The sequence below is a fragment of the Megascapheus bottae genome, chromosome 4, assembly GCF_031878675.1.
Source record: "Megascapheus bottae isolate mThoBot1 chromosome 4, mThoBot2.hap1, whole genome shotgun sequence".
NCBI lineage: Eukaryota > Metazoa > Chordata > Mammalia > Rodentia > Geomyidae > Megascapheus > Megascapheus bottae.
In genome coordinates, this window is record NC_143512.1 from 14598721 (window position 1) to 14623868 (window position 25148).

The window sequence follows — 25148 nt, forward strand, 5'->3', positions numbered from 1 at the left end:
TTCTCTGGGGGTTCCAAAGTTTGGAGCAAGTCATCCTTGAGGTTATTCAAAGGGGTAGAATTCATTGGTTCTAAGAGACTCTCAATTCCTTGTCTAAAAAGGCAAAAGAAGCAGAAAACATCAAGCAGATCTTCCCTTTCCATTGGATAAAAGTTAAGTTCTGTAATATGGGAAATGGTAGGGCTCAGCTCATCCCTCATGGGAATAAATAAAGATAGTGAACACACCCTTCAACCCCCTTGCCCTGAAGAGGCTGGCTTGGGGGGTCCCAGTTATGCAGAGCTCTTCTCCACTGCCTGATTTGAGTATCCCAGGAACGACGGCTGTACCTTCTGTTCTTATTTGGTGTTTGAGGATGCAGCCCTTGCTTTCGCTGTGTCCTGGTAACAAGGGTAAGATGAAAGAAACTCACTTTAGGCTGGGAGTTTGGCCTAGTGGTATAGTGCTTTCCAAGCATGCATGAAGCCCTGGGTTGAATTCCTCCATAGCACACACATAGAAATAGAAAAAGCTGGAAGTGGTACAGTGGCTCAAGTGGTAGAGTGTTAGACTTGAGAAAGCCCAAGGACCAGTGTTCAGGCCCTGAGTTCAAGCCCCTGAACTGGCAAAAAGAAAAAGAAACACAATTCATTGTTTGTCACAGTGAATAAAGGAGCCTATATAAGGATTCTCCAAGAAACATGTATGAGCAGAAAAAAGTGAATCAGTCGTAAAATCAGAGTAAATACTGAACTTCCCACTAATTTCCCTAGCATTCTTTCTGTTCTAAAGGATAGTTACATTGGAACTCTCTCAGAAGTCAAGATATAAGGCAATATTTGGCATACCTTTTGTGTGTGTGCTGGTCCTGGAGCTTGAACTCAGGACCTGGGCCTTGTCCTAAACAATTTTTAAACCCTGTCCTGAGGGAAATTAGTGGGAAGTTTAGTGTTTACTCTGATTAGGAGTTACCTTTTTTTGGATTGTTCTCAGAAACTTTTTTTTTTTAGATTAATGAACACGAGAATTAGTAATGCTGTGATTCTATAAGAACACTCAGACTCCAGTATCTTTCCATCACCTGACATTGAAGCAGAACCATTTGGTTGTCATCCTTATTGGGACCACTCACAACAACACTCACTTGGGAACCTGTTGCAAAAAGCACTGGTAACCAGGTGTGCACTTGCCATAATCTATCTGCTTTTGACGTCGCTGCAAGACAGCTTCATCTGTCTCAACTTCCCACCTGCAAGGAATATACACTAGAGTCGTCATCAAAACAGAAATCAACAAATCCTACAGTCCCTAACTCCCCAGCCTGATTTTCAAGCTTACCTGCCGTAACAAGGCTCTGTGCTGACTCCTACACTTACCATCGCTGTCTGAGAGCACGAAGACTTTTCACACATCTCCTTTCTGAGGAAGCAATTTCTACAGATGAACAAGGTATTAAGATAAATTATCCAATTACATGGCACCTCATGCTTATATAAACACAAGATCCTGAGAGCAGGATTTTTTGAACTCAGGCCAAAGCGTTGTTACCAAGCGACTTTTGCTCAAGGCTAGCACTCTACCACTTGAGCCACAGCACCACTTCTGGCTTTTTCTATGATTTAAGTAGAACCAGCCTGGCCTAGTCTGTGAACCATGATCCTCAGATCTCAGTCTTCTGAATAGTTAGACATACAGACATGAGCCCAGTGCCCTGCTCCTTGAGATCTTTTGCTCAAGGTAGCACTCTACCTCTTTGAGCCATAGCTCCACTTCAGAAGACTGTATTTCCAACTTTTGTTTTTCAAAGTATAATCAGCAAATAATCTGCCTAAATAGTACCTGGTAGCCTTGATAATTCCGAGGCCCCATACTATAGGCTTAACTGATATAAAAACACGGATATAAACCACCACACTTATCTTAAATATTTTTGATTATGGAAAAATTTCAAATACACAATACAGAGTATAGGAACCAGGCATAGTGGTACTATCCCGTAATCCAGCACTCAGGAAGCTGAGGAAGGAAGATCTAGAATTCAATCCAGCCTAAACTGCATAGAAAGTTCAGGGCCAATCTGGGCCATCTCTCTCAAAAAAATATTGAGAGAGAGAGAGAGAGAGAGAGAGAGAGAGAGAGAGAGAGAGAGAGAGAGAGAGAGAGAGATCATAATGTCTTACGAGGACCAGAAGCATTGACATCAGCTGAAACTTGTAAGAAGCACAAATCTTAGGCCAAAGTCCAGAATCTGCATTTTAACAGAATCTCCAGTGGTTATTATATACATTAATTTTTAAGAAGCAATGATATAATGAATGCCTTCCTATCAACCAGCATTGTCAATGTCTCACTTATGCCTATACCATTTTCTTAGTATTAAAAGTAAATCTTGGGCTGGAAATGTGGCTTAGTAGTAAAGTGCTTGCCTGGCTTTCATGAAGCCCTGAGTTCAATTCCTCAGTACTACACAAACAGGAAAAGCTGGAAATGGCACTGTGACTCAAATGGTAGAGTGCTAGCTTTGAGCAAAAGAAGTTTTTTTTTTTTTGCCAGTCCTGGTCTTGAGCTCAGGGCCTGAGCACTGCTCTTGGGCTTTTCTCAAGGCTAGCACTCTGCCACTTGAGCCACAGCACCACTTCCAGCCTTTTTCTATGTATGTGGTACGGAGGAATCCAACCTGGGTCTTCGTGAATGCTAGGCAGGCATTCTACCACTAGGTGAAACTCCCAGCCCCGAGCAAAAGAAGTTCTAAGATAGTGCCCAGGTCTTGAGTTCAAGCCCCAGGCCTGTTAAAGAAAAAAAAAAAAAAGTAAGCCTTCAGTCAGGTGCTAAAGGCCTTGTACTCCTAGCTATTCAGGAAGCTGAGATCTTGAGAGTCCAGGTTTGAAGGCAGCAGGGGCAGGAAAGTTCATGAGACTCTTGTCTCCAATTAACTCCCCAAAAGCAAGAAGTGGAGCTGTTGCTCAAGTGGTAAAGTCCTAGCCTTGAATGGAAAAAGCTCAGGGAGGGAGGGAGAAGGGAGGAGAGAGATGGGGGGGAGAGTGGGAGGGAGAGGGGAGAAGGGAGGAAGAGGGGAGAGGAGAGAATCCTCAGCATTAAGAATTTGTAGGGCTGGTGATGTAGTTCAATGACTGCTTGTTTAGCATGCCCCGGCACACACAAAAAAATAATCCTAATACAGTGAAACCTGTTTGGGGAAGGAAGGAAATAAGAGAGTGATAGAGGAAGTAAGATTGAGTGGAATATATTTAAACATGTGGTAATGTAATAATGATCCCTTCAACACCCACACCTGATATAACTAATGTAAGCTAGAAAATAACGGTGAAATGATAATTTTCTAAGTATCACTTTATCACTCTTCAAATTTCTATAAAACAGCCAAGGCTTGATTTTTTTTCCTTCCCAGGGCCTCTTCCTAGCCATGCATTACCATTGAGATACACCACAATCGTGAGATTCTTTGGACTGTCGATGAAGAATTATGATAAAAGATTGTTCAACTCCTTATCTTCCCAGAGAAAACATTTCTCTTTACCCACATAACCTGGCGTTCTTGAGTTGCTGCGCACTAACAGAGTCAACTAACCCGGAATACACTTGCAAGGGGCCAATGACGCCCAGCAGAAACACACGCAGCTGTCTTGCCCCAACACCTGCCACACCTGCTGCAAATACTCCACATCCAGCGGAAGGCTACCAAAAGAAAACGAAATAACTCGAAGAAGGGAAAGGAAAGCCAAAAGAAACACCCCACACTCCCAAAAACGCTTCCTAGCAGCACCCGAGGAAGTGACCGTGCTCAGAGGGCAGCAATTTAAATCTCCCGGGGTTGGTTGGGCCCAGGGAATAGAGAGCACAAAAACTGGATGGCGATTGGCCAGACGGAGAGCCAATGGTGCGCCAGGCTCCCTGTGGATTCCCCGCCCCCCCCCCCCCCCCCCCGCCCAGTCCCCGTTGCGAAGATTAGTAAACTGGCAAACGAGTGTAGGAGGACCAATCATCATCCTCCGGGGCGGGACAACCCTCGACCCTTCCAAAGTAAGCGGAGGCCCTGAAAACACTGTGGGATGTAAATATACGGACCTAAGGATTGGCTACGGCAGGAGGCGGGATGTGGGAGCGCACGCGGAGATTGGCTGACGCAAACTCCGGGCCGGCGGGGATAGGTTGTTGGGAGGGCGGGAGGTTTGAACGCTCGTCTTCTGGCTGTGAAGAGGAATTTGTACTTTGCCTAACTCTTTTTCCTCAGATTTTTCCCCTCGCCCCCTTTTCTTTTTCGTTTGTGTTCTCTCCCTGCACACTTTTTCCTTTCCCTAAAGGCAAATCAGACTCCAAGCTTGAGGTAAGCGCGCAGCCGTTTTCGGCATCTTGGAGACTCGATTGGGGCCTCAGAGTTCAGTCAGAGCCACTAGCTGCCAAATGGACCTGAAGTTTGTTTTGTCAGGAGTGTCAAGCTGTTTGCTCTAGAGCAAGGAAACTTTCAGTTTCTTTCTTTTTCTTTTTAAAGAAGAAAAGAAAAGAGAAAAAACTTTTTTTAATTTTTTCTTTAGGCTAGCTTTCTACTACCTTAGTCACAACTCCATCACCGACTTCTTGTTTTTAATGGAAGACAAGAGTCGAATGGACTTTCCTGTCCCGAGTGGCTCCGTGATCCTTGTATTTTAGCTTCCCTAAATAGCTAGGATTACAGACGTTGCCTGCTGCAAGTGTGACTTTTAACTCCTGATTCATTGGAGGAATTTCCCCTCCAGTTTTGATCATCGGCCTTGCTGCGGGAGGTTGGAAAAGTTGAACAGTCTGTAATGTTCTTCTCTTAGCTGGATTTCCTGTTTTCTTGGTGAAGACTTGAGAGACCATGTCTACAGAACTCTCATCCACAAGAGAGGTAGAAAACTTTGGCCCTGAACCTCGCTTTAGGTCTAAACAGAGGAAGATGTTACACCTTCTCTTGGAGAGAGACACTTCGTTTACCGTCTGTTCAGATCTCCTCAGATCTGGTGATTCTGCAAACTTAAGCATTTTGTCTGGGTAAATCCACTTTCATTTTTATATCTTGTCTCTTTTACCTTTCCCAACATGTTTGTTGAATTATTCTAGCTCAAAGATCAGCTCAGCCCTTGTCTGTATGACCCTTGTCTTGAGCTTCTTTCCTGTGAAACAGAATAATAGTTTCCTGTCTTATTAGGAATAAAGTCCTCCTACCTTGTGAGAATCAAATCATGTGGTGGCTGAGGGAAAAAAAAAATCTGAAACCTGGCCTGAGATTTGGCCTACTGGTAGAGTGCTTTCCTCTCATACAGGAAGACCTGAGTTCAATTCCTCAGTACCATATACATAAAAAGAAACTGGAAGTGGTACTGTAGTTCAAGTGTTAGAGCTCTAGCCTTGAAAAGGCACAAGGACATTTTTCAGGCCCTGACTTCAAGCCCCAGGATTGGCAAAAAGAAGTCTGAAACCTCTGTTTCACTATATGAATTGGTCACTCTAGTGTTATTGCACTTTAAATTCTGGTCTAGCAAATAACTATTTTGAAAAATACTAGAGACTCCAAGGAGAAATCAAATAACCTTGTTCATGGTAAACAGGACAGAGATGTGAGGCATGGATCCCACTCAGTCAACAAACATTGACCCTTATTGAAAACAAGTGAGCTCAAACCCCCATATACTACCACCACTATAAGTTTTGTCTTCCAATGACATAAATGCAATTAAATTTATTTGAATCCTGTTTATATTTTGCAGTAGTAATGAAGATAGTCATGGAGAGGTATTTCAAATGAAGATTACTGACCTTTGCTTTTTAATTTTTTTTATTGTTGGGGTAATGTTTAGAGGGATTACAGTTACATTCGCCCGATAGTAGGTGCATTACTTCTCATACAATGATACCCCTTCTCATGTTTTTGTCCCCATTTCCCTCCCCCCCAAGACCTTTGCTTTTTAAAGGGTATTATATACTAATGGGAATGTTGGTAAACTATTGTATCTCAACAGAGGAACCCCCAAACGTTGCCTTGATCTTTCGAATCTTAGCAGTGGGGAGATGTCTGCCACCCAGCTTACCATTTCTCCAGACCTTGATGAAACTGGTAGGGAAAAGGAAGGTAAAGGTCTTAATGGGAAGAATATCTTTTTAAGGAAAAGATAAGACAGGTACAAATGCAACCTGATGAGAGTAAGTAGAAAACTTATCTAGATAGCTGGAATTTTGTGGGTAATCAGGATGTTTTAGTGGAATGATTAAGTCAATGGGAAAATAAAAATACTAATAAGAGTTGCATTGCATTGAAAAAGTTAGCTCAAAGGAGCAATTTTTTTTTTGGTCAGCTGTGGGACTTAAACTCTAGTCCTGGGTGCTGTCCCTAAGCTCTTCACCTCCGTGTTAGTGCACTACCACTTGAGCCACAGTGCCACTTCTGATTTTCTGGTGGTTAACTGGAGATAAGAGTCTCATGCACTTTAGTTCCTTGGGCTGGCTTTGAACCACGATCCTCAGATCTCAGCTGTTGGAGTAGCTAGGATTATAGGTGTGACCCTCTGGCCCATAGCAAAGAAATTTTGTTGACTGATTACTTGCAGGAATTAATGAATACAGAGTTTTTGTGCCTTAGTTTTAATCTCATTAGAGGCAAAGAAACCAACATTAAAAAAAAATCCCGCTAGCACTGTTGGCTTACACCTGTCATCCTAGCTACTCTGAATACTGAGATCTCAGGATCACAGTTCAAAGCCAAGACTGGGCAAGAAAGTCTGAAAATCTTACCTTCAGTTAACCACAAAAAGAATCCAGGAGCAGAGCTGTCTCAAGTGGTAGAACACTAGCCTGGATCAACAAAGCTCAAGACTGGGCTTAGGCCTGAGTTTGAGCCCCAGTAGCAACACACACACACACACACACACACACTCTCTCTCTCTCTCTCTTTCTCTCTCTCTCTCTCTCTCTCTCTCTCTCTCTCTCTCTCTCTCTCTCTCTCTCTCTCTCTCTCTCTCTCTCTCTCTCTTTTCTATCTAGCCAGGTGTGGTGATACACACTAATAAAATTTCAACTGCTTGGGAGGTTGAGGCAGGAGGATTGCAAGCTCAAAGCCTGTCTGTTCAATTGAGGCCCTATTTCAAAAAGAAATGTGGGGAGTGTGACCTAGTGTTAGAATGCTTGCCTAGCATGCACGAAGACCTGGGTTCAATTCCTCAGTACCACATACATAGAAAAAGCTGGAAAGCCTGGCGAGGTGGCTCACTCCTGTAATCCTAGCTACTCAGGAGGCAGAGATCTGAGGATCAAGGTTCAAAGCCAGCCCAGGCACAAAAAGACCTGAGACTTATCTCCAATTAACCTCTAGAAAATGGGAAGTGGGGCTTGGCTCAAGGGTAGGGCAGTGCCTTGAGCTGTAGAGCACAGGGGCAGCATCCAGGCTGAGTTCAAGCCCCATGGGGAAAAAAAAAAAGAAAAAGAAAAACTGGAAATGGTGCTGTGTCTCAAGGTAGAGCTTTAGCCTTGAGAAAAAGCCCAAGGGCAGTGCTCAGTCCTTGAATTCAAGCCATGACACGGGCAGGAGAAGGAGATGGAGGACGAGGAGGAGCTGTGGTTGCTCCCACCTATAATTCTAGCTACTTGGGAGGCAGAGATCAGTAAGATTGTGGTTCTAGGCCACACTAAGCAAAAAGTTAGCGAGACTACCCCTTCCATCTCAACTAGTAAGTTGTGCATGCTGGCATGCACCTGTCAGCTATAGCAAGAAGCATAAATAGGAGGATTGTGGTTTAGGTAAACCCAAGCATAAACAGGATACCCTATTTGAAAAATAATTAAAGGGAAAAATGGCTCACATAGTAAGTGCCTGCTGACAAGGCCCTGAGTTCAAGCCCTAGTATTGTGGGGATCGCTGTGGGTTGGGGGTCAGATGGGGGGAGGAGATGAGAGAATGACAGACTTTGATGACTAGATTTATAGGTTTGTGCCTAAAATGACCCTAGTTAATCATTTTAATATTTATTCATTTTCTCTCCTTTCCTTCATTCCCTTTCTTCGTTTTTTCTCTTTTCTTTTTTTCTCCTTCCTTCTTCTCTCCTCTTTTCTTTCTTTTTCTTCTCTTTCCCTCCTTCTCTCCCTCCTTCCCTCCCTCTCTCCCTCCCTTCCTCCCTGCCTGCCTGCTTGACTGCCTTCCTGTCCTCCCTTCCTTTCTTCCTTCTTTTCTCTCTCTCTCTCCCTCTTCCTCTCCGTCTCCCTCTCTCCTTCCCTCCCTTCCTCCCTCCCTCCTCTCTTTCTCTCTTCCTTTCTTCCCTTCTCAGGGGCCTTGCTCACTCAGCATTTTCATTCATGGCTGGCAATATTCCGCTTAGCCACACCTCTAGTTCTGACTTTTTGCTGATTAACTGAGGATGAATCTCAAGCATTTGTCTGCCTGGGCTGCTTTGATTCTCAGATCTTAGCCTCCTGAGTAGCTAGAATTATAGGTATGAGTCATTGACATCTGGCTAATTTCAGATTTTTTTGAGTGATAAACTTTCTATTCTACTCAAGAAAAGAAAACCTATGTACATGTACATATGTGCTGATACTCAGCATTTTTTCACTCAATGACACATATAAATTCTTAAGTTCTCATGATGTGTACCTTGTGCCTTGGTACTTTATTTCATGAAATGGGTACTAGTTGAGAAGCTTTGTGTCAAGAATAACTGAGGCTTACTGCTAATGAAGAAAATCAGTAGGATGCATGCACAAAAATAATGTCTTCCTCTTCATATCTATTTGATTGTAGGTTCCTTGCATTCTCTGGAAGTACAGTTAGCTGGAATGTAAGTTTTGTTGCTAAATGAATCCCTTGCTAAAGCCTTCCAGCACCAATCAAGGAGTTTTATTCTATGTAAACTCTGCAGTATACAAAGTATTTCGTTTTGGGTATAAGTGGGCTCCAAGGACTAGATTCTAACCTTGAATAACTTTTAAGTTACCTTGATCTAAATGGTGTTGTGAAATGAAAGCTATTCTAATACACAATGAAAATTATCTTTAAAAAAAAAAAGAAAGTAGGAAAATGGCAGACTACATTACGGGGAGCCTAAGGATTCATGGTCTAGAATGAGAAAGTTTGGGCTCACTAATTCAACTGTAATTCACAAGTTTCTTGGACTGAAGTTTCTTTATTCGTATCATGGAGATAACATTTCTCTCAAATAGTTATTGTAAGGATTACATGAAAATGTGTACCAATACATACCGGATATTTTGTTTATTTGTTTGTTGGGCTGGTTCAAGACCTTGAACTCAAAAGTCTCAACTATTGCTCTTTTTTCTTGCTCAGAGCTAGAATTTTCCACTTGAGCCATACGTCCATTATAACATTTTGCTTGTTAATTGGAGATGGAGTCTTTTAGGCGACTTTTCTGCCTAGACTGGCATTGAACTGGGATCCACAGATCTCAGCCTTCTGAGTAGCTTGAGCCCCTGGTGCTCGGCTTCAGCATTTTATATCTGTTGTTATAATTAGTATGGATTTCTTACTGGAAATCACAAAATGTCAAGGGATACAAACTTACCTTAAATTCTTTTTAAAAGTTATTGAAAATTGTTCGTTTAAATATTTTTAGAAGGTGGGTACTGGTGGTTCACACGTGTAATTCTACTTAGGAGGCTGAGCTCTAAGGATCATGATTCAAAGCCAGCCTGGTCAGAAAAAATCTGTGAGGCTTTCATCTCCAATTAACCACCAGAAAACCAGAAGTAGAGCTGTGACTATACATGGTAGAGCACTAGCCTTAAGTAAAAGAACTCAGGGACAGTCCCTATACCCTGAGTTCAAGCCCCACCATCAACTAAAAAAATTATATTTTGAGAACTTTATCTTTTTTTTTGGGGGGGTCATGGGGCTTGAATTCAGCCTGGGTGCTGTCCCTGAGCTCTTTAGCTCTTTAGCTACCACCCTCCCCATGGGCCTGGGCAGTGTCCTTGAGTTCTTCAGCCCCACTTCCTGTTTTCTAGAGGTTAATTGGAGATAGAGTCTCAGGTCTTTTTGTGCCTGGGCTGGCTTTAAAACTTGATCCTCAGATCTCAGCCTCCTGGAGTAGCTAGGATTACAGGTTAGTACATAAGGGAAGGCTTTCCATAGCTGTTTCATTTGCATTGCCTCTACTGTCTTGACATTGCTGTAAATGTCCTAACTGTATAGCCTAGGTGAAATCCTGGAAGAGATGATCTCATATATATACATGCATATACATATGAGGTGATAGTCTACCATTTGAGCCATACTCCTGTGTTTTTGCTTGTTAAGTGGAGATAAGAGTCTCATGGACTTTTCTTCCCCAGCTGGCTCTGAACCTTGATTCTTAGCTCTCAGCCTTAGATCTCAACCTCGTGAGTAGCTAGGATTACAGGAATGAGCTAATCATGCCTATTTTTTTTGGAGGGGGCGGGCAGGTGGTGGTGGTGGTGGATATACTGGGGCTTAAACTCGGGTCCTCTTGCTTGCTTAGCTTTTTCCACTCAAAGCTGTTACTCTTTACCAATTAAGCCACACCTCAACTTCCAACGTGAATGCTTTTTCTCCATGATGTCTCTGGAGTAGTTGTTTTTGGTATCAATTCTGTGGCTTGTGCACTGTCCCGTAGCTTTTTTTGCTCAAGGCTGTCATTCTACCACTTGAGTCACAGCTGTGCTTCTAGTTTTTTGGTGGTTAATCTCAGAGGTAAAAGTCTAATGGATTTTCTTGCCTGGATTGACTTTGAACCCCAATCCTCAGAAGCCAGCTTCCTGAGCTAGAATTACAAAACAACCAAGTTGTTTTGATTCCCCCTCCTCCCCAAATCCCCATCTTGGGTCTTGAACTTAGAGCCTGGGCTCTGTCCCTGAGCCTCTTTGTGCTCAAGGCTAGCAGTCTACCATTTGAGCCACACTACCACTTCTGGCTTTTTCTGAGTAGTTTAGTGGAGATAAGAGTCTCACAGACTTTCCTGCCTGGGCTGTCTTTGAACCATGATCTCCAGATCTCAACCTCCCGAGTAGCTAGGATTACAAGCATCAGCAACTGGCATCTGGCTTGATTAATTTTTTTTTTAAGTAATGGCGTCAGAAGTGAGATTTTGAACCCACACCTTCATGTGGAGACCAGAATGGCTTGAATTTTCTTTTTTTTCTTTCTTTTTTTTTTTTTTTGCCAGTCCTGGGCTTGGGCTCAGGGCCTGAGCACTGTCCTTGGACTTTCTCAAGGCTAGAGCTCTACCACTTGAGCCTCAGCACCACTTCTGGCTTTTTTCTATGTATGTGGTATGGAGGAATCGAACCTGGGTCTTTGTGCATGCTAGGCAAGCACTCTACCACTAGGCCAAACTCCCAGCCCCTGGCTTGAATTTTCTATATTTACTATTAAGAATGCTTTATGTGTTGTTACTAGAGACAAAGCAACTATGACTATGGTGTCTCAATTCATCCCAAGCTGGATTCTCCCTTCCTATCCTTTTTACTTATGATAATAAAATTAGTATCTTCTTGGACAAATAACCAAACAGTATTTAAGTCTTACCTAATCGGTGCTTTGTTTTAATATGCAGGAATCATCACCAGGACCTTATGAAAGGCAACTTAGTGAGTATCCCCTCTTTTGTGGGTTTGAATATGTTTCTTGGCTAAGAGGCAGAAAGTTTCTATTTGTCTGTGGCTTTTGAATGCTGGCATGTCTTTTAGGCACAGCTTCTTTGTAGCACACCCAATACTTTGGATCATGGTCTCCCAAAGAAAGAGCTGATGTGCAGTTTATCGACAAATAAAGAGAATGTGAGTATTTAATGGGAACCTAAGAATATTAGGTTTAAGTGTAGGAGACCTAAAGCGCTGTGTGTGTGTCTTTACCTAAGTATTTAGACCTAAGTATTTTGTTGTTTTTTTATTATTTATTTTTCCTGGGCTTGAGCTCAGGGCCTGAGCACTGTCTTTGGACTTTCTCAAGGCCAGAACTCTACCACTTAAGCCTCAGCACCACTTCTGGCTTTTTTCTATGTATGTGGTACCAAGGAATCGAACCTGGGTCTTTGTGCGTGCTAAGCAAACACTCTACCACTAGGCTAAACTCCTGGCCCCTTGTTTTTGTTGTTGTTGTTTGCCAGTTTTGGGCCTTGAGCTCAGGGCCTGAGCACTGTCCTTGGGCTTTCTCAAGGCTAGAACTCTACCACTTGAGCCACAGCACCACTTCTGGCTTTTTTCTATATGCCAGTTATCAAATCCAAATCTATTTTGGTTTTATTTCTTGCCGGTCCTGGGACTTGAACTCATGGCCTGAGCACTATCCCAAACCTTTCTGTGCTCGGGCCAGCTCTATTGTAAGGTACAGAAAAGCCACATTTTGAGAGGTCGAATTGTGAGTCTTCAGTAGAAAACTGGTGTCTGCAGGTGAACTCCTGTTACAAAGACCTGCAGCTCAGCAAATATACTTAACACTGTTAGAAAACTGAGCCATGAGAGCAGAAGAGGAAATCAAGAGCAAAAAAATAATACCAACAACTTAGATCAACCCCAATGGAGAGCTGAAGTGGGATACACTGTTGACCAGGGGAGTGCCAGGAGACTGGACACTGTACACTGAGGCCACAGAACACTGAGGCCGAGTATAATGGTGTCTGAGCTTGTCTGACTCTAACATAGGGTCAGGTCAGGGGCAGAGTCCCAAGTTCAAGGCACAGGACTGACAGGTCCAGTAAGCTATTATCCAGTTCTCCACCCTTGCCTCTAGGAATTCAGGCATGCCCATCACCTGGGAAGTGGGACTTCCCTTCTTCCACCAGGAAGACAAGATGGTGCCAGTTAAACCCAATTTCACCTCATAACCAGACCTAGCATCCCCACTTCACTACCACTTGAGCCACAGCCCCACTTCTGACTTTGTCTGAGTACATTATTGGAGATAAGAGTCATGGACTTTTCTGCCTATGCTGGCTTCAAACCATAATCCTCAGATCTCAGTCTTCTGGGTAGCTAGGACCACAGGGTGAGCCACCAGTGCCCAGCTAGTTGTATCTTTAGAATATACATTTAAGGGACTGGGAATCTGGCCTAGTGACAGAGTGCTTGCCAAGCATGCATGAAGCACTGGGTTTATTCTTCAGTACCACATACATAGAAAAAGCCAGAAGTAGTACTGTGACAGAGTGCTTGGCTTGAGAAAGCTCAAAGATAGTGCCCAAGCTCTGAATTCAAGCCTCAGAACTGGCAAAAACAAAAACAAAGACTTGTTCATAGTTTAATCAAATAAAGTGTTTTGGGCAGGGCTTACTACCATTTTCTTCTTCCAGTCAATACAGTTTTTCTTGGAGTGTCAAGCATCTAAGAACCTGAGGTTTCAGAGAAGACTGGAGGAGCTTCATGTGTCTCCCTTTTCTCATTGAATATGATCATTAATGATAAGTTGGGGTATATGAGCCATTGTGTATCAACTTTGGGTTTATAACTGACTTTCTACGCTGAAAAGAAGGGGGGGCAAGTAAAATTTGAGTAGCGATCCCCAGATCTCAGCCTCCTGAGTAGCTAGGATTACAGGGGTGAGCCCACCAGTACCCGGCTTCTGTATTTTTTTGTGTGCCAGTTCAGGGTCAAGGCATACTCTCTTAGCTTTTACTGTCTAGGCTGATATGTTACCAGTTCAGCCACAGGTACATTTCCAGCTTTTTGCTGCTTAACTGGGGAAAGTCTTGTGGATTTTCCTGCCTGGCCTGGTTTTGAACCACAGTCCTCAAATCTCAACCTACTGAGCAGCTAGGATTACAGGTATGAGTCCAGCTCAGTTTCAACTCTTGCATTGGAATATTTTTTTTTTAAGGTGGTGGCCAGTTGTTCAGGCCTGTGGCTCACACCTGTAATCCTAGCTATTCAGGAGGCTGAGATCTGAGGATCGGGGTTCATAGCCAACACGGGCTCTTATCTCCAATTAACCATAAGGAAAAAAATGGAATTACCACTGTAGCTCAAGTGGTAGAGCAATAGCCTTGAGCTGAAGAGCTCAAGGACCCCTACCCCTTGAGCCACAGCCCTACTTCCAGTTTTCTAGTGATTAATTGGAGATGAGTCTTATGTTCTTTAGTGCTGGGGCTGGCTTTGAGCTGTGATCCTCTGATCTCAATCTCCTGAGTAGCTAGGATTACAGGGGTGAGCCACCACGTCAGGCTGCTTATTTGTTTTTGAGACAAGTTCTCAATATATGCTCAAGATTAGTCTGGAACTTAGGATGCTGTTTCCTCAGACACTCAGATTCTGGGTTTTAAGTAGAGGTCACCATACCCAGTTCTGAATATGTTTTAATACACTTGACAGAACAATGGAATCCTGGAAAATGAAATGAAATATCTAGGCAGTCCCATTATTGCAGTTCCAAAGTTGGATAAAAATTCCAAGCCAGAAGACAAGATAGAAGAGATTTCAAGTGAATTGGTGGAATTTTCTTTGGAAGATGAAGAAGACACCAAGGTATAGTGCTATCTGATATCTTTGCATTTTTCACATTTTTTAGTAAACAGTATTGTGTGGGGGTGTGGTGGCTCAGGCCTGTAATCCTAGCTACTCAGGAGGTTGAGATCTGAGGATTGCAGTTCAGAGCCAGCCTGGGCACTAAAGTCCGTGAGACTCTCATCTCTAATTAACCACCAGAAAACCAGAAGTGGCGCTGTGGCTCAAGAAGTATGGCAGTATCCTTGAACTGAAGAGCTCAGGAACAGTGCCCAGGCCCAGAGTTCAAGTCCCACGATTACCACCAACAACAAAAAAATTAGTGGAATGCCAGTGGCTTATGCCTGTAATCCAAGCTACTTTGGAGGCTGAGATCTGAGGATCAAGATTTGAAGACAGCCCAGACAGAAGAGTTTGAGATTTATTTTTAATTAACCAAAAAAATAAAATAGGCAGACTGCAGGCATGACTGCAGGCTCACTAGCTGTGTGCAAATGAGCCAATTGAAAATATAAGGCTCTGAGTTCAAACTCCAATACTGCCCTTCCCTAACAACAGTAATATTGATTTACCTTATGTTTCCATGTTACTCTTCACAGTTCACTATCTAGTTGATTTGAATGGATATAGGAATATGTATCCCCCTTGGCTTCCTTATCAGGAGTCAAGGTTTTATTTTACTAAAATAGGATTTTGGACAGCCAAATCGCCAGTGTCTGCCATAAATGGCAATCTAACTTAGCAATTACATTGTATGTGTATGATGAAGGAAACAAAATGTGAGCTGAAATAGTCTAGTAGAAGAGACTCTTTAGTAAGGAAAGGCTTCTGAAGAGGATGTATTTAAGTACCTTAAGTAAGATGCCTGTAACTAAGGCAATTCCTAGAATTCGACCTTCAATGGTAAAGCTGTAAAAGTCCCAGGCAAACTGTGGTTGATGGCAGTCTTTCTGATTGTGTGTAAACCATACATAACAAAGGTAGGGGAAAGAGCATTCCACAAAGCTGGAAGGATCTTGTTGTGTTAGAAGAGTATAAGTTTAGGAGTTGTTTGAGGTAGGAAAGAAGAGGTAGACAAGAAGTACATCCTACAGAACTTTCATGCTGTAGTGAATAAATGAATGTTTGGATTTTATTCTAAGTGCAGTTGGGAAAGTTTTTTGTTTATTTTCTGTGTGTTTATGCTTGAACACAGGGCTTGAGCAAACTCAAACCAACTTAACTCAGAATCCTTCCTAACCCATTCCTCACTTACTCATCTAGCAAAAAGAGTGGTTTTTCCCTCCCTTCCTTTCCTTTCCTTCCCTTTTCTTTTCTTTTCTTTTGTGCTGGTGCTAAGAGGTTGAACTCAGGGCCACTAACTCAGGGCTTCAGCTCAGCTCTTACTCTTTTCTTTTTTTTTTCCCTGCTAATCCTTTGACTTAAACTCAGGGCACTGTCCTCCTTGGACACTTTTTTGCTCAAAGCTAGTGTTCTGCCACTTGAGCCACAGCACCACTTCTGGCTTTTTCTGAGTATGTGGTACCAAGTCTGCGTGCATGCTAGGCAAGCACTCTACCACCAGGCTAGGATCCTGGCCTGTCAGCTTTTATTCTTTTTTTTTTTTTTGCCAGTCCTGGGCTTGAGCTCAGGGCCTGAGCACTGTCCTCAAGGCTAGAGCTCTACCACTTGAGCCTCAGCACCGATTCCGGCTTTTTTCTATGTATATGGTCCCAAGGAATCGAACCCGGGTCTTTGTGTATGCCAGGCAAACACTCTACCACTAGACCAAACTCCCGGTTCCTCAGCTCTTCTTATTCTTGATCCAATCTTTTACTCAAGTCTGGTACTCACTCCAGTTCCAGCTTTTTGTTGTCTAATTGGAGATGAGTCTCTTGGATTTGTTTTACTAAGCAGGTTTTGCGTTTCAGTTCTCTGATCCCAGCCCTGAGTAGGTAGGACTATTGGCATGAGCCACTGGTGCCCAGCTTAGGGAGGGTTTTTAAGCAGGAGTATAATATTTGATTTGTTTTATGAAGTCTACTCCCTTCAGGTGCTAGTGGCTGGCCTTGTAATCCTAGTTACTCAGGTAGCCAAGATTAGAGGATCAAAATTAGAGGCCATTCCAAGGAGAAAAGTCCCCAAGACTCTATCTCCAGTTAATTAGCAAAAATGGTTCAAATGGTAGAGTACCGGATGTGAACACGAATGCTGAGCAAAGCTGGGCCCCAGTCCTAACTACTCAGGAGGCTGTGATCTGAAGATCATGGTTCAAAGCCAATGTGGGCAGAAAAGTCTCTGTGAGACTCTTATCTAGCATTAACCACTCAAAAGCTGGACATGTTGCTGTGGCTCAAGTGGTAGCACCCTAGCTTTGAGTACAAAAAGACTCAGGAATGGTGTCCAGGCCCCAAGTTCAAGTCCTACAACTGACCAAAAAAAAAGAGTTCAACTTCTTAGTACCAGCACAAAAGAAAAGAAAGGAAAAGGGAAAGGAAGGAAGTGGAAGACCATTCTTGTAACTAGATGAATAGGTGAGGGAGGTGTTAGGAAGGGTTCTGAGTTAAGTTGGTATGAGCTGGAATCTATTACCGTCATCTAAGTACTCCCAGCAAGAATTGATAAGATGAGCATGGTGGTATATACGTGTAGTGTCAGGTACTCAGAAGGTTGAGACAGAAGGAACACTTGAACCCATAATTTGTTCTTTTTTGGTTGTTTTTTTTGCCAGTCCTGGGGCTTGAACTCGGGGCCTGGGCACTGCCCCTGAGCTTCTTGATCCACAATGCCATTTCCAGCTTTTTCTGTTTATGTGGTACTGAGGAATGGAACCTAGAGTTTCATGCATGTTAGGTAAACACTCTACCACTAAGCCACATTCCCAGACCAACACACAACTTTTTAACAACAACAACAACAAAAACCTATGAATATTGTTAATAAACCCCCATTTCCCCATCCTCTGGTTTTTGTTTTTTGACCTTTAACATAAGGATTTGGGAGTGAGTGGGAATTTTGTCATTTCAGGACTCAAGTCTAAAGAAGACAATCTCTTCCTATGACAATATCATTCAGATACTGGAGGATGATTCTAACCAGGGGCATCTCATTGGTGATTTCTCCAAAGTAAGTTTGGTTAAAACGTGTGTGTGTGTGTGTGTGTGTGTGTGTGTGTGTGTGTGTGTGTATGTAGATGGGGAGAGGGGCCTTGCAAATGTTAGGCAAGCACTCTACCACAACTATATCTCCAGTCTGCAGCTTTTTTTTAATTTAAAGAATTTATTAACATTTATTTTTACATCATATTTTAAATGTTTAACAAACAAGTATTCAAGAAGGGAATTTCTATAAGACCTCAGTTTTTTGAGACAGGGTCTCACTATATAGTCTTTGTTACAGGCATGCAGTACCATGCCTAGCTTTGCATTCTATATTTTAGTCATTTTGGATTTGAATCTTACCTTCTCTATTTACAGAGGATGCTAGATATAATTATGCATCCTCATCAATTACTTTTTGTTGATCTGAAGATGTCCTGGTAGTAGATCTACTTCTTAAGCCCTTCCAGTGAAAAAGTACATGGAAAAACAAAACAATAAATAACAACAAAACCCCACCTTTTCAGGTCTAGCTAAATAAATGAATGGTTGTACATTATTTAACTTTTGACTCGCACCATTTCTTTGTAAATCCTCTCATTTGATAATTATACCTGGTTCTTTTTTTTTTTTTGAGATAATACTGTGATTTGAACTCAAAGCCTTACATTTACCAGGCAGAGGTACTACCCCTGTGCTGCACCTACAGTTTCTACAACCCTTTTTTTTTTTTTAACTGGTTATTTGTTATTTTGTTTGTATGCTATTACTGGGGCTTGAATTCAGGGCCTCATGCTCTCACTTGGCCTTTTCACTCAAGACTGGCACTCTACTACTTCTGGCTTTTTGGTGTTGAATTAGAAATAAGAGTCTCATGGACTTTTCTGCCCAGGATGACTATGAACTGTGATCCTTAGATCTTAGCCTCCTGAGTAGCTAGGATTACAGACTTCAGCCACTAGTGTCCAGTTTGGCACTGGTAATTTTTTTTTTCAGTCCTGGGACTTGAGCTCTGGCCCTGGGTGGTGTTCCTGAGCTCTTCAGCTCAAGGCTATACCTTGAGCCACAGCACCACTTCTAGCGCTGGATACCAGTTAGCTTGTTTTAGGATTCCTGTAGCTAGGCTAGCAGGGCATGCAGCACGGTGCTCAGCTTTCAGTTGATAAGGGATATCTGGAACTTTCCTATCTTGGGTGGTCTCATGCCCTGATCCACCCAATCTCAGCCTCCCAAGTACCTAGGATTAGAGGTATGAGCCACCAGCACCCAGCTTTCATTTTTTCCTAGATCCTTAGAGAATTTAAAACTCTGCATACATTCAAGATTAGATCCTTAGGATGAGTTCTTGGAAATAGAATTGCTGTCTCTATAGAGACCATTGAGTTTAGAAGTCCTTTGGGGTTCATTTGGAAAGTACAATATTTGAATCTTTGAACTTAAGCTTTGATGGGAAATACTATTTGTGTCTTTTGATATCTCTAGGTGTGTGTGCTGCCAACTGTATCAGGGAAACACCAAGGTCTGAAGTATGTCAACCCAGAAACAGTAAGCAGATAGTTGGAGATAACTGATTATATAAGCTGTCTATTCCAAAAATCCCCTCTTCAACATTTATTTCTTTCATTAACACAACTACATAAATGTATTAATTGACTTCCTTTTTTTCTCTTTCTTTCTTTCTTTCCTTCTTTTTTCTTTCTTTCTTTTTAATGCAAGTTCTGTGACTTGAACTCAAGGTCTGGGCACTGTCCCTGAGCTTCTTTTGCTCAAGGTTAGCACTCTATCACTTGAACCACAGAGCCACTTCTGGCTTTTTCTGTGTATGTGGTATGGAGGAATCGAGCCTATGGCTTCATGCATCTAAACAAGCACTCTACCACTAAGCCACATTCCCAGCACTCACCTTGAGCGGGGAAAAAACAAAAACAAAAAAAACCAGAAACAGTGAAAAAAGGGAGTGGAAGATCACAGTGAACATACAGTAATAGAATTAATTTAGTAAGATATTGAAAATTCTATATGAACAAAAAGACAGTTATTTAATAGCTCTATAATGTTTTCTTATACTGAAGTCTATAGTTGATTTACTCAAACCCTTCTTATTGAATATTTTTAATATTTAAATAAAATAAAACAATGCTAAGATATCAATTGTGCCTACATCTTTGTATACTTTTGTTTATTATTTTATTATTTGTATATGTATATGTGTTTAAGTACTGAGGCTTGAACTCTGGGTCTGCCTCTTGCTTAGCTTTTTCCCTCAAGGCTGGCAGTCTACCATACTTCTACTCCATTTTGCTGCTTAATTGGGGATAAGAATCTCACAAACTTTTCTGCTCAGGGTGGCTTCAAAGGCCAACGCCTAGCTTCTATGCACTTTTACTTGAGATGTTAGAAGAGAAATTGCTGAGTCAAAGTATAATTACATCCATTTCTTTTCTTTTTTTGGCCAGTCCTGGGCTTGGGCTCAGGGCCTGAGAACTATCCTTGGGGTTTGCAAGGCTAGAGCTCTACCACTTGAACCACAGGACCATTTCTGGGCTTTTCTATATATGTGGTACCGAGGAATCGAACCCAGGTCTTCGTGCATGCTAGGCAAGCACTCTATCACTAGGCCAAACTCCTGGCCCCAAATGAACTTCCATACTCTTTTTTTTTTTTTTTTTTTTTTTTTTTTATGGGTCATGGGGCTTGAACTTAGCTTAGTCACTATCCCTGAGCTCTTCAGCTCAAGACTATTGTCCTACCCTTGAGCCAAGCTCCACTTCCTACATCCATTTCTTTATTGGTTCCTTCATTTGGGAATTGAACTCTGGGCCTCAAGATTACCCTTTGCCACTTGAACCACACCCCTCAGTTCTTTTGCTTTTAGTTTCTTATTTATTTATTTATTTTGCTAGCTCTGGGCCTTGAACTCAGGGCCTGAGCACTGACCTTGGGCTTTCTAAAGGCTAGAGCTCTACCACTTTAGCCACAGCACCACTTCCGACTTTTTTCTACATATATGGTACCGAGGAATCAAACCAGGGTCTTCATGCATGCCAGGCAAGCACTCTTCCACTAGGCCAAACTCCCACCCCTAGTTTATTTTTCAGATAGGATTTCATGCTAATTTTAAAACCCAAGCTAGCTTCCACCCAATCCTCCAACCTCCACTTCTTGAGTCCTGGGATTACAGGGGTATACTACCACATCTGAATTACATTTATTTTTATTTTTATTTATTTATTTTATTTATTTATTTTTTTGCCAGTCATGGGCTTGAGCTCAGGGCCTGAGCACTGTCCTTGGACTTTCTCAAGGCTAGAGCTCTACCACTTGAGCCTCAGCACCACTTCCGGCTTTTTTCTATATATGTTGTACCGAGGAATCAAACCCGGGTCTTCATGCATGCTAGGCAAGCACTTTAACCACTAGGCCAAACTCCCGGCCCCTACATTTATTTTTATTTAGTCAGTCAGGCATGGGGCTTGAGTTCAGGGACAGCACCCAGGCCCAGAGCTCAAGTGCCGCAACTGACTAATTAATTAATAAAATGAACTCCCAGGATATGGAAACAAGAGGCTTTTTATTGTCCTGATTTTCTTTTTTCGTGGATCATGGGGCTTAAACTCTGGGCCTGGGCACTGTCCCTGAGCTCTTCAGCTCGAGATTACCACCCTACCCTTGAGCCAAGCCCCACTTCTAGAGGTTAATTGGAGATAAGGGTCTCAGGTCCTGAGATCTGATCCTCAGATCTCAGCCCCCTGTGTAGCGAGGATTACAGGTGCAAGCCACTGTGCCTGTCTTTCTTTTCTTTTTTGATTTATTTCCTTTCTGTGGCTATTTTTGATTTCCATATACTTTGTCTTGGTAGGGGAAGGGGAAGCACAGAAGTGATTGCACAAGGGGTGACCTATTCAGAAGTGATACTCACTAGACATTATGTTAAAAATGAACTGAATAGAACTTGGGGAGCAAGAGGTCAGGAGGGAGAAAAGTGGGAGAAAATGAGGGAGGAATTAACATTGTTCAAAAAGAAATGTACTTGATGTACTCATTACCTTTACAATAAAATTAAATATATATATTACATATATATATATATACATACATACACCATGTGGTGACTTCAGGGGCTGTGTGTACTGTGGAATCTTGAGTACCTAATGAACATATGCACATAAGGAACTATGTGATAACTATGTGTTATCTCTCAGGATAACAATGATTAGTATAATCAACCATCATTCTGTTCAGGTAGCTGCCTTACTATCTGGGAAGTTCCAGGGAATGATTGAGAAGTTTTTTATTATTGATTGCCGCTATCCATATGAGTACCTGGGAGGACACATCCAGGTGAGTTACATTAGCAAGGAGGAGCTGGAGATGGGTCTTTATTGAGAAGAGCCTGTGGGTAAAAGCTATTGTTGTTTGTTGGTCTGGGGGGTATTGAACTACGGCCTGGGCTCTGTCCCTGAGTTCTTTTGTTCAAGAATAGCACTATGCCACTTGGAGCCACAGCGCCATTTCTGGTTTTCTGGTAGTTAAGTGGAGATATGTGTCTCATGGATTTTCCTGCCCAGACTGGCTTTGAATCATGATCCTCAATCTCAGCCTCCTGAGAAACTAGGATTATAGGTGTGAGCCACCAGTTCTCAGCTTGAACAAAGAATCTTACGAAATCTAAGACCAAGACAGAGATTAGTATTTTTGGAGTACATTAATATATTTAGAGCACTTTTTTTTTTTTTTTGGTCAGTCGTGGGGCTCGAACTCTGGGCCTGAGTGTTGTCCTAGAGCTCTTCAGCTTAAGGCTACTGCCTTACCTCTTGAGCCATAGTGCCACTTCTAGTTTTCTGGTGGTTAATTGAAGATAAGAGTCTCATGGGCTTTAGTACCAGGGCTGGCTCTGAACCGCAATCCTCAGATCTCAACCTCCTGAGTAGCTAGGATTACAGGCATGAGCCACTGCGCCCAGCTGCACATTTATTTATTTATTTGTTTGTTTGTTTGTTTGTTTGTTTATTTATTTTGTTGGTCATAGGGCTTGAACTCTGGGCCTGGGCACTGTCCCTGAACTCTTCAGCTTAAGGCTGAAGACCCTACCGCCTGAGCCACAGCCCCACTTCTGGTTTTCTAGTGGTTAATTGGAGATAAGAATCTCATGTTCTTTAGTGCCTGATTTAAACCTCAATCCTCAAATCTCAGCCTCCTGAGTAGGTAGGATACAGGTATGAGCCACTGCGCCCGGCTCATATTTATATTTTTAATTCTGTATACTTGATTGATTGATTGCCAGTCCTGGCCTTGAGCTCAGGGCCAGGGCACTGTCCTTGAGCTTTCTTAAGGCCAGCGCTCTACCACTGAGCCACAGCACCACTTCTGGCTTTTTCTGTATCTATGGTACCAAGAAATTGAACTCAGGGCTTTGTGCATACTAGACAAGTACTCTACCACTAGGTCATACTCCTGGCCTAAATTCTGTACACTTTAAAACAACTTATTTTCCCATTCTGTTCTCTACTAGTCTCACGCTTTTCTATAGGTGCCAAGGCTTTCTACTTGAAAATCAAACCATTAATCCAAGGACTAAGAAGTATTTTACAAACATTTAATGCTCACAGACAGTTCTGGCCATGTGGTCTCTGTCCTCTGGTCAGTTCAGTTCTGTGAACATTTATTAAGCATCTACTACATACCAAGCTCTAGGCTAACCCCAGGGCTGGCCCAGGGACAAACGTAGATTCCTTTCCTGAAGGTCCTTCTAGTTTTTCTGGCCTAAGACGGTATCTGGGATATTTCTTTGAATTATTGATGCTGTATACTAGCCCTTGAAGGAAAACTTAGTAAAATTCTTTCCCACAGGGAGCCTTAAATTTGTACAGTCACAAAGAACTATATGACTTCTTTCTGAAGAAACCCATCATCCCTGTGGATATGCGGAAAAGAATAATCATTGTGTTTCACTGTGAATTCTCCTCTGAGCGGGGTCCCCGTATGTGAGTATCTATGTGGGTTTAGAGTCTGTGCTGAAAACTGAATGATATTACAGAAGTTGAACAAATATGTTTCTCTGTATCTCTTTTTAAAATTATCTTTACGTAGTTGTAAAGTAGGATTTCTAGAATTCAAAAGTTTGGAATAGCTACTTGGTAGGCTGAGATTTAGGAAGATTGTAGTTCAAGGCCAGTCCAGGAAAACTATAATGACACTCCATCTCAAAAATAAAATAAGAGCTGGGAATGTGGCATAGTGGTAAAGTGCTTGCCTAGCATGCATGAAGCTCTGGGTTTGATTCCTCAGTACCGCATAAACAGAAAAAGCTGGAAGTGATATTGTGTGGCTCAAGTAGTAGAGTAGTAATCCTGAGCAAAAGCTCAGGGACAGTGTCCAGCCCTAAGTTCCAGGCCTGGCCAACAAAACAAAACAAAACAAAACAAAAAAATAAAACTTGACACAGTGTTCCACATTTGTGTAATCCCAGTTATGCAGGGAGCTTAAGAGGAACAGAAACGGGGGGTGGGGGGGGAGAAGAGGAGCAACCAGAGGCTTTTTGAGGGGAGGGCCCCGCTGGAGAGAGAAAGAAGAGACTGTATCCAAAGAACAACTGAATGCAAAAGGGATGAAGCCATGGCTAAGTGATAGAATGCTTGCCTAGCAAGTATAAGGCCTTAAGTTCAAATTGTAGTACTAAAAGTATAATGCATGTGACTAATGGAGGAAAGAAGGAAAAGGCATTATTTGGACTTCGTTTTGCATAGAGTGAAATCTATTTCCACCTTCCCTTTCTCCCTCTTGGTAAGGACTGAACTCAAGGCCTTAAGTATGCTAGTAAATGCTGTACCACTGACCTACATTCCCAGGCCAGAAGGTACATTTAGAATTAGTAATTGTGAGTTCTTTCTTCCTCTCCCCACAAAGACTCATGGGATCTTGACTCATCTCTCTTTTCTCTAAAGGTGCCGTTCCCTAAGAGGAGAGGACAGGGCTCTGAACCAGTATCCTGCTCTATATTACCCAGAGCTGTATGTCCTCAAAGGGGGCTACAGAGACTTTTTCCCAGAATATATGGTAAGGGGAGGGGGACGGGGCATCCGAGAGCTTGGGCACGTTTAGGCACAAGGGGAGCCAAATTCGGGTAGCGATTTCTAGGACTGCAAAGCCTTCTGAGAAGAAACTGGTATCCTCTCTTAGCCACAGCCAGCAGCATCGTGCAGGGTTTCTGCTCATTATAGGTAAAGTTCAGGAATCTAGCAGTCTCTTAATCTGTTTCCTACCTTTCAGGAGCTGTGTGAACCCCAGGGCTACTGCCCTATGTATCACCAGGACCATCAGGTTGAGCTGCTGACATGTCAAAGCCAATGCAAAGCTCAGGAAGGGGAGCGGCAACTTCGGGAGCAGATTGCCCTCCTGGTGAAGGATATAAACCCATGATAGTGGTTTAGCCACTGGCAATAAAGAAGTCACCAAAGGACATTGTAGTGACCGTAACTCTAAGGCCATCATTGCTGTAGCTAAACCTAAGATGGTTAAAATGATGTCCCCATTCTGACAAGCTGCCACACTAAGGAATCCCAGGAGTAAGGATTGGTTAGGTTTTTGTGGAGCTGGTGGCTGAATCTGAGAAAAAGCTCTAGAAGGCCGTAGCCTTGACTTACATAGAGATTTGTG

The 25148-nt window shown here is 42.5% G+C and overlaps 1 protein-coding gene across 4 annotated transcripts in view; it reads left to right on the forward strand.

Moving 5' to 3' along the window:
* Positions 1–24939, forward strand: part of Cdc25c (cell division cycle 25C) — a 28578-nt gene extending 3639 nt beyond the window's left edge. The window contains exons 1-13 of one of the 4 annotated variants that reach the window (XM_090331447.1): positions 995–1428; positions 4800–5010; positions 5979–6088; positions 8747–8783; positions 11535–11568; positions 11668–11757; positions 14284–14436; positions 17422–17520; positions 18975–19037; positions 21735–21833; positions 23343–23476; positions 24437–24548; positions 24762–24939. In XM_090331447.1, coding sequence (XP_090187573.1) covers positions 4838–5010; positions 5979–6088; positions 8747–8783; positions 11535–11568; positions 11668–11757; positions 14284–14436; positions 17422–17520; positions 18975–19037; positions 21735–21833; positions 23343–23476; positions 24437–24548; positions 24762–24911 — 1254 coding nt within the window. In that variant the 5' untranslated portion in view covers positions 995–1428; positions 4800–4837 and the 3' untranslated portion in view covers positions 24912–24939. Of the gene's footprint in view, positions 1–994; positions 1429–3915; positions 4021–4189; positions 4325–4799; positions 5011–5978; positions 6089–8746; positions 8784–11534; positions 11569–11667; positions 11758–14283; positions 14437–17421; positions 17521–18974; positions 19038–21734; positions 21834–23342; positions 23477–24436; positions 24549–24761 lie in introns of those variants that run through there. The other 3 variants (XM_090331448.1, XM_090331450.1, XM_090331449.1) reach the window with 3 other exon arrangements.
* Positions 24940–25148: the final 209 nt, after the last annotated feature.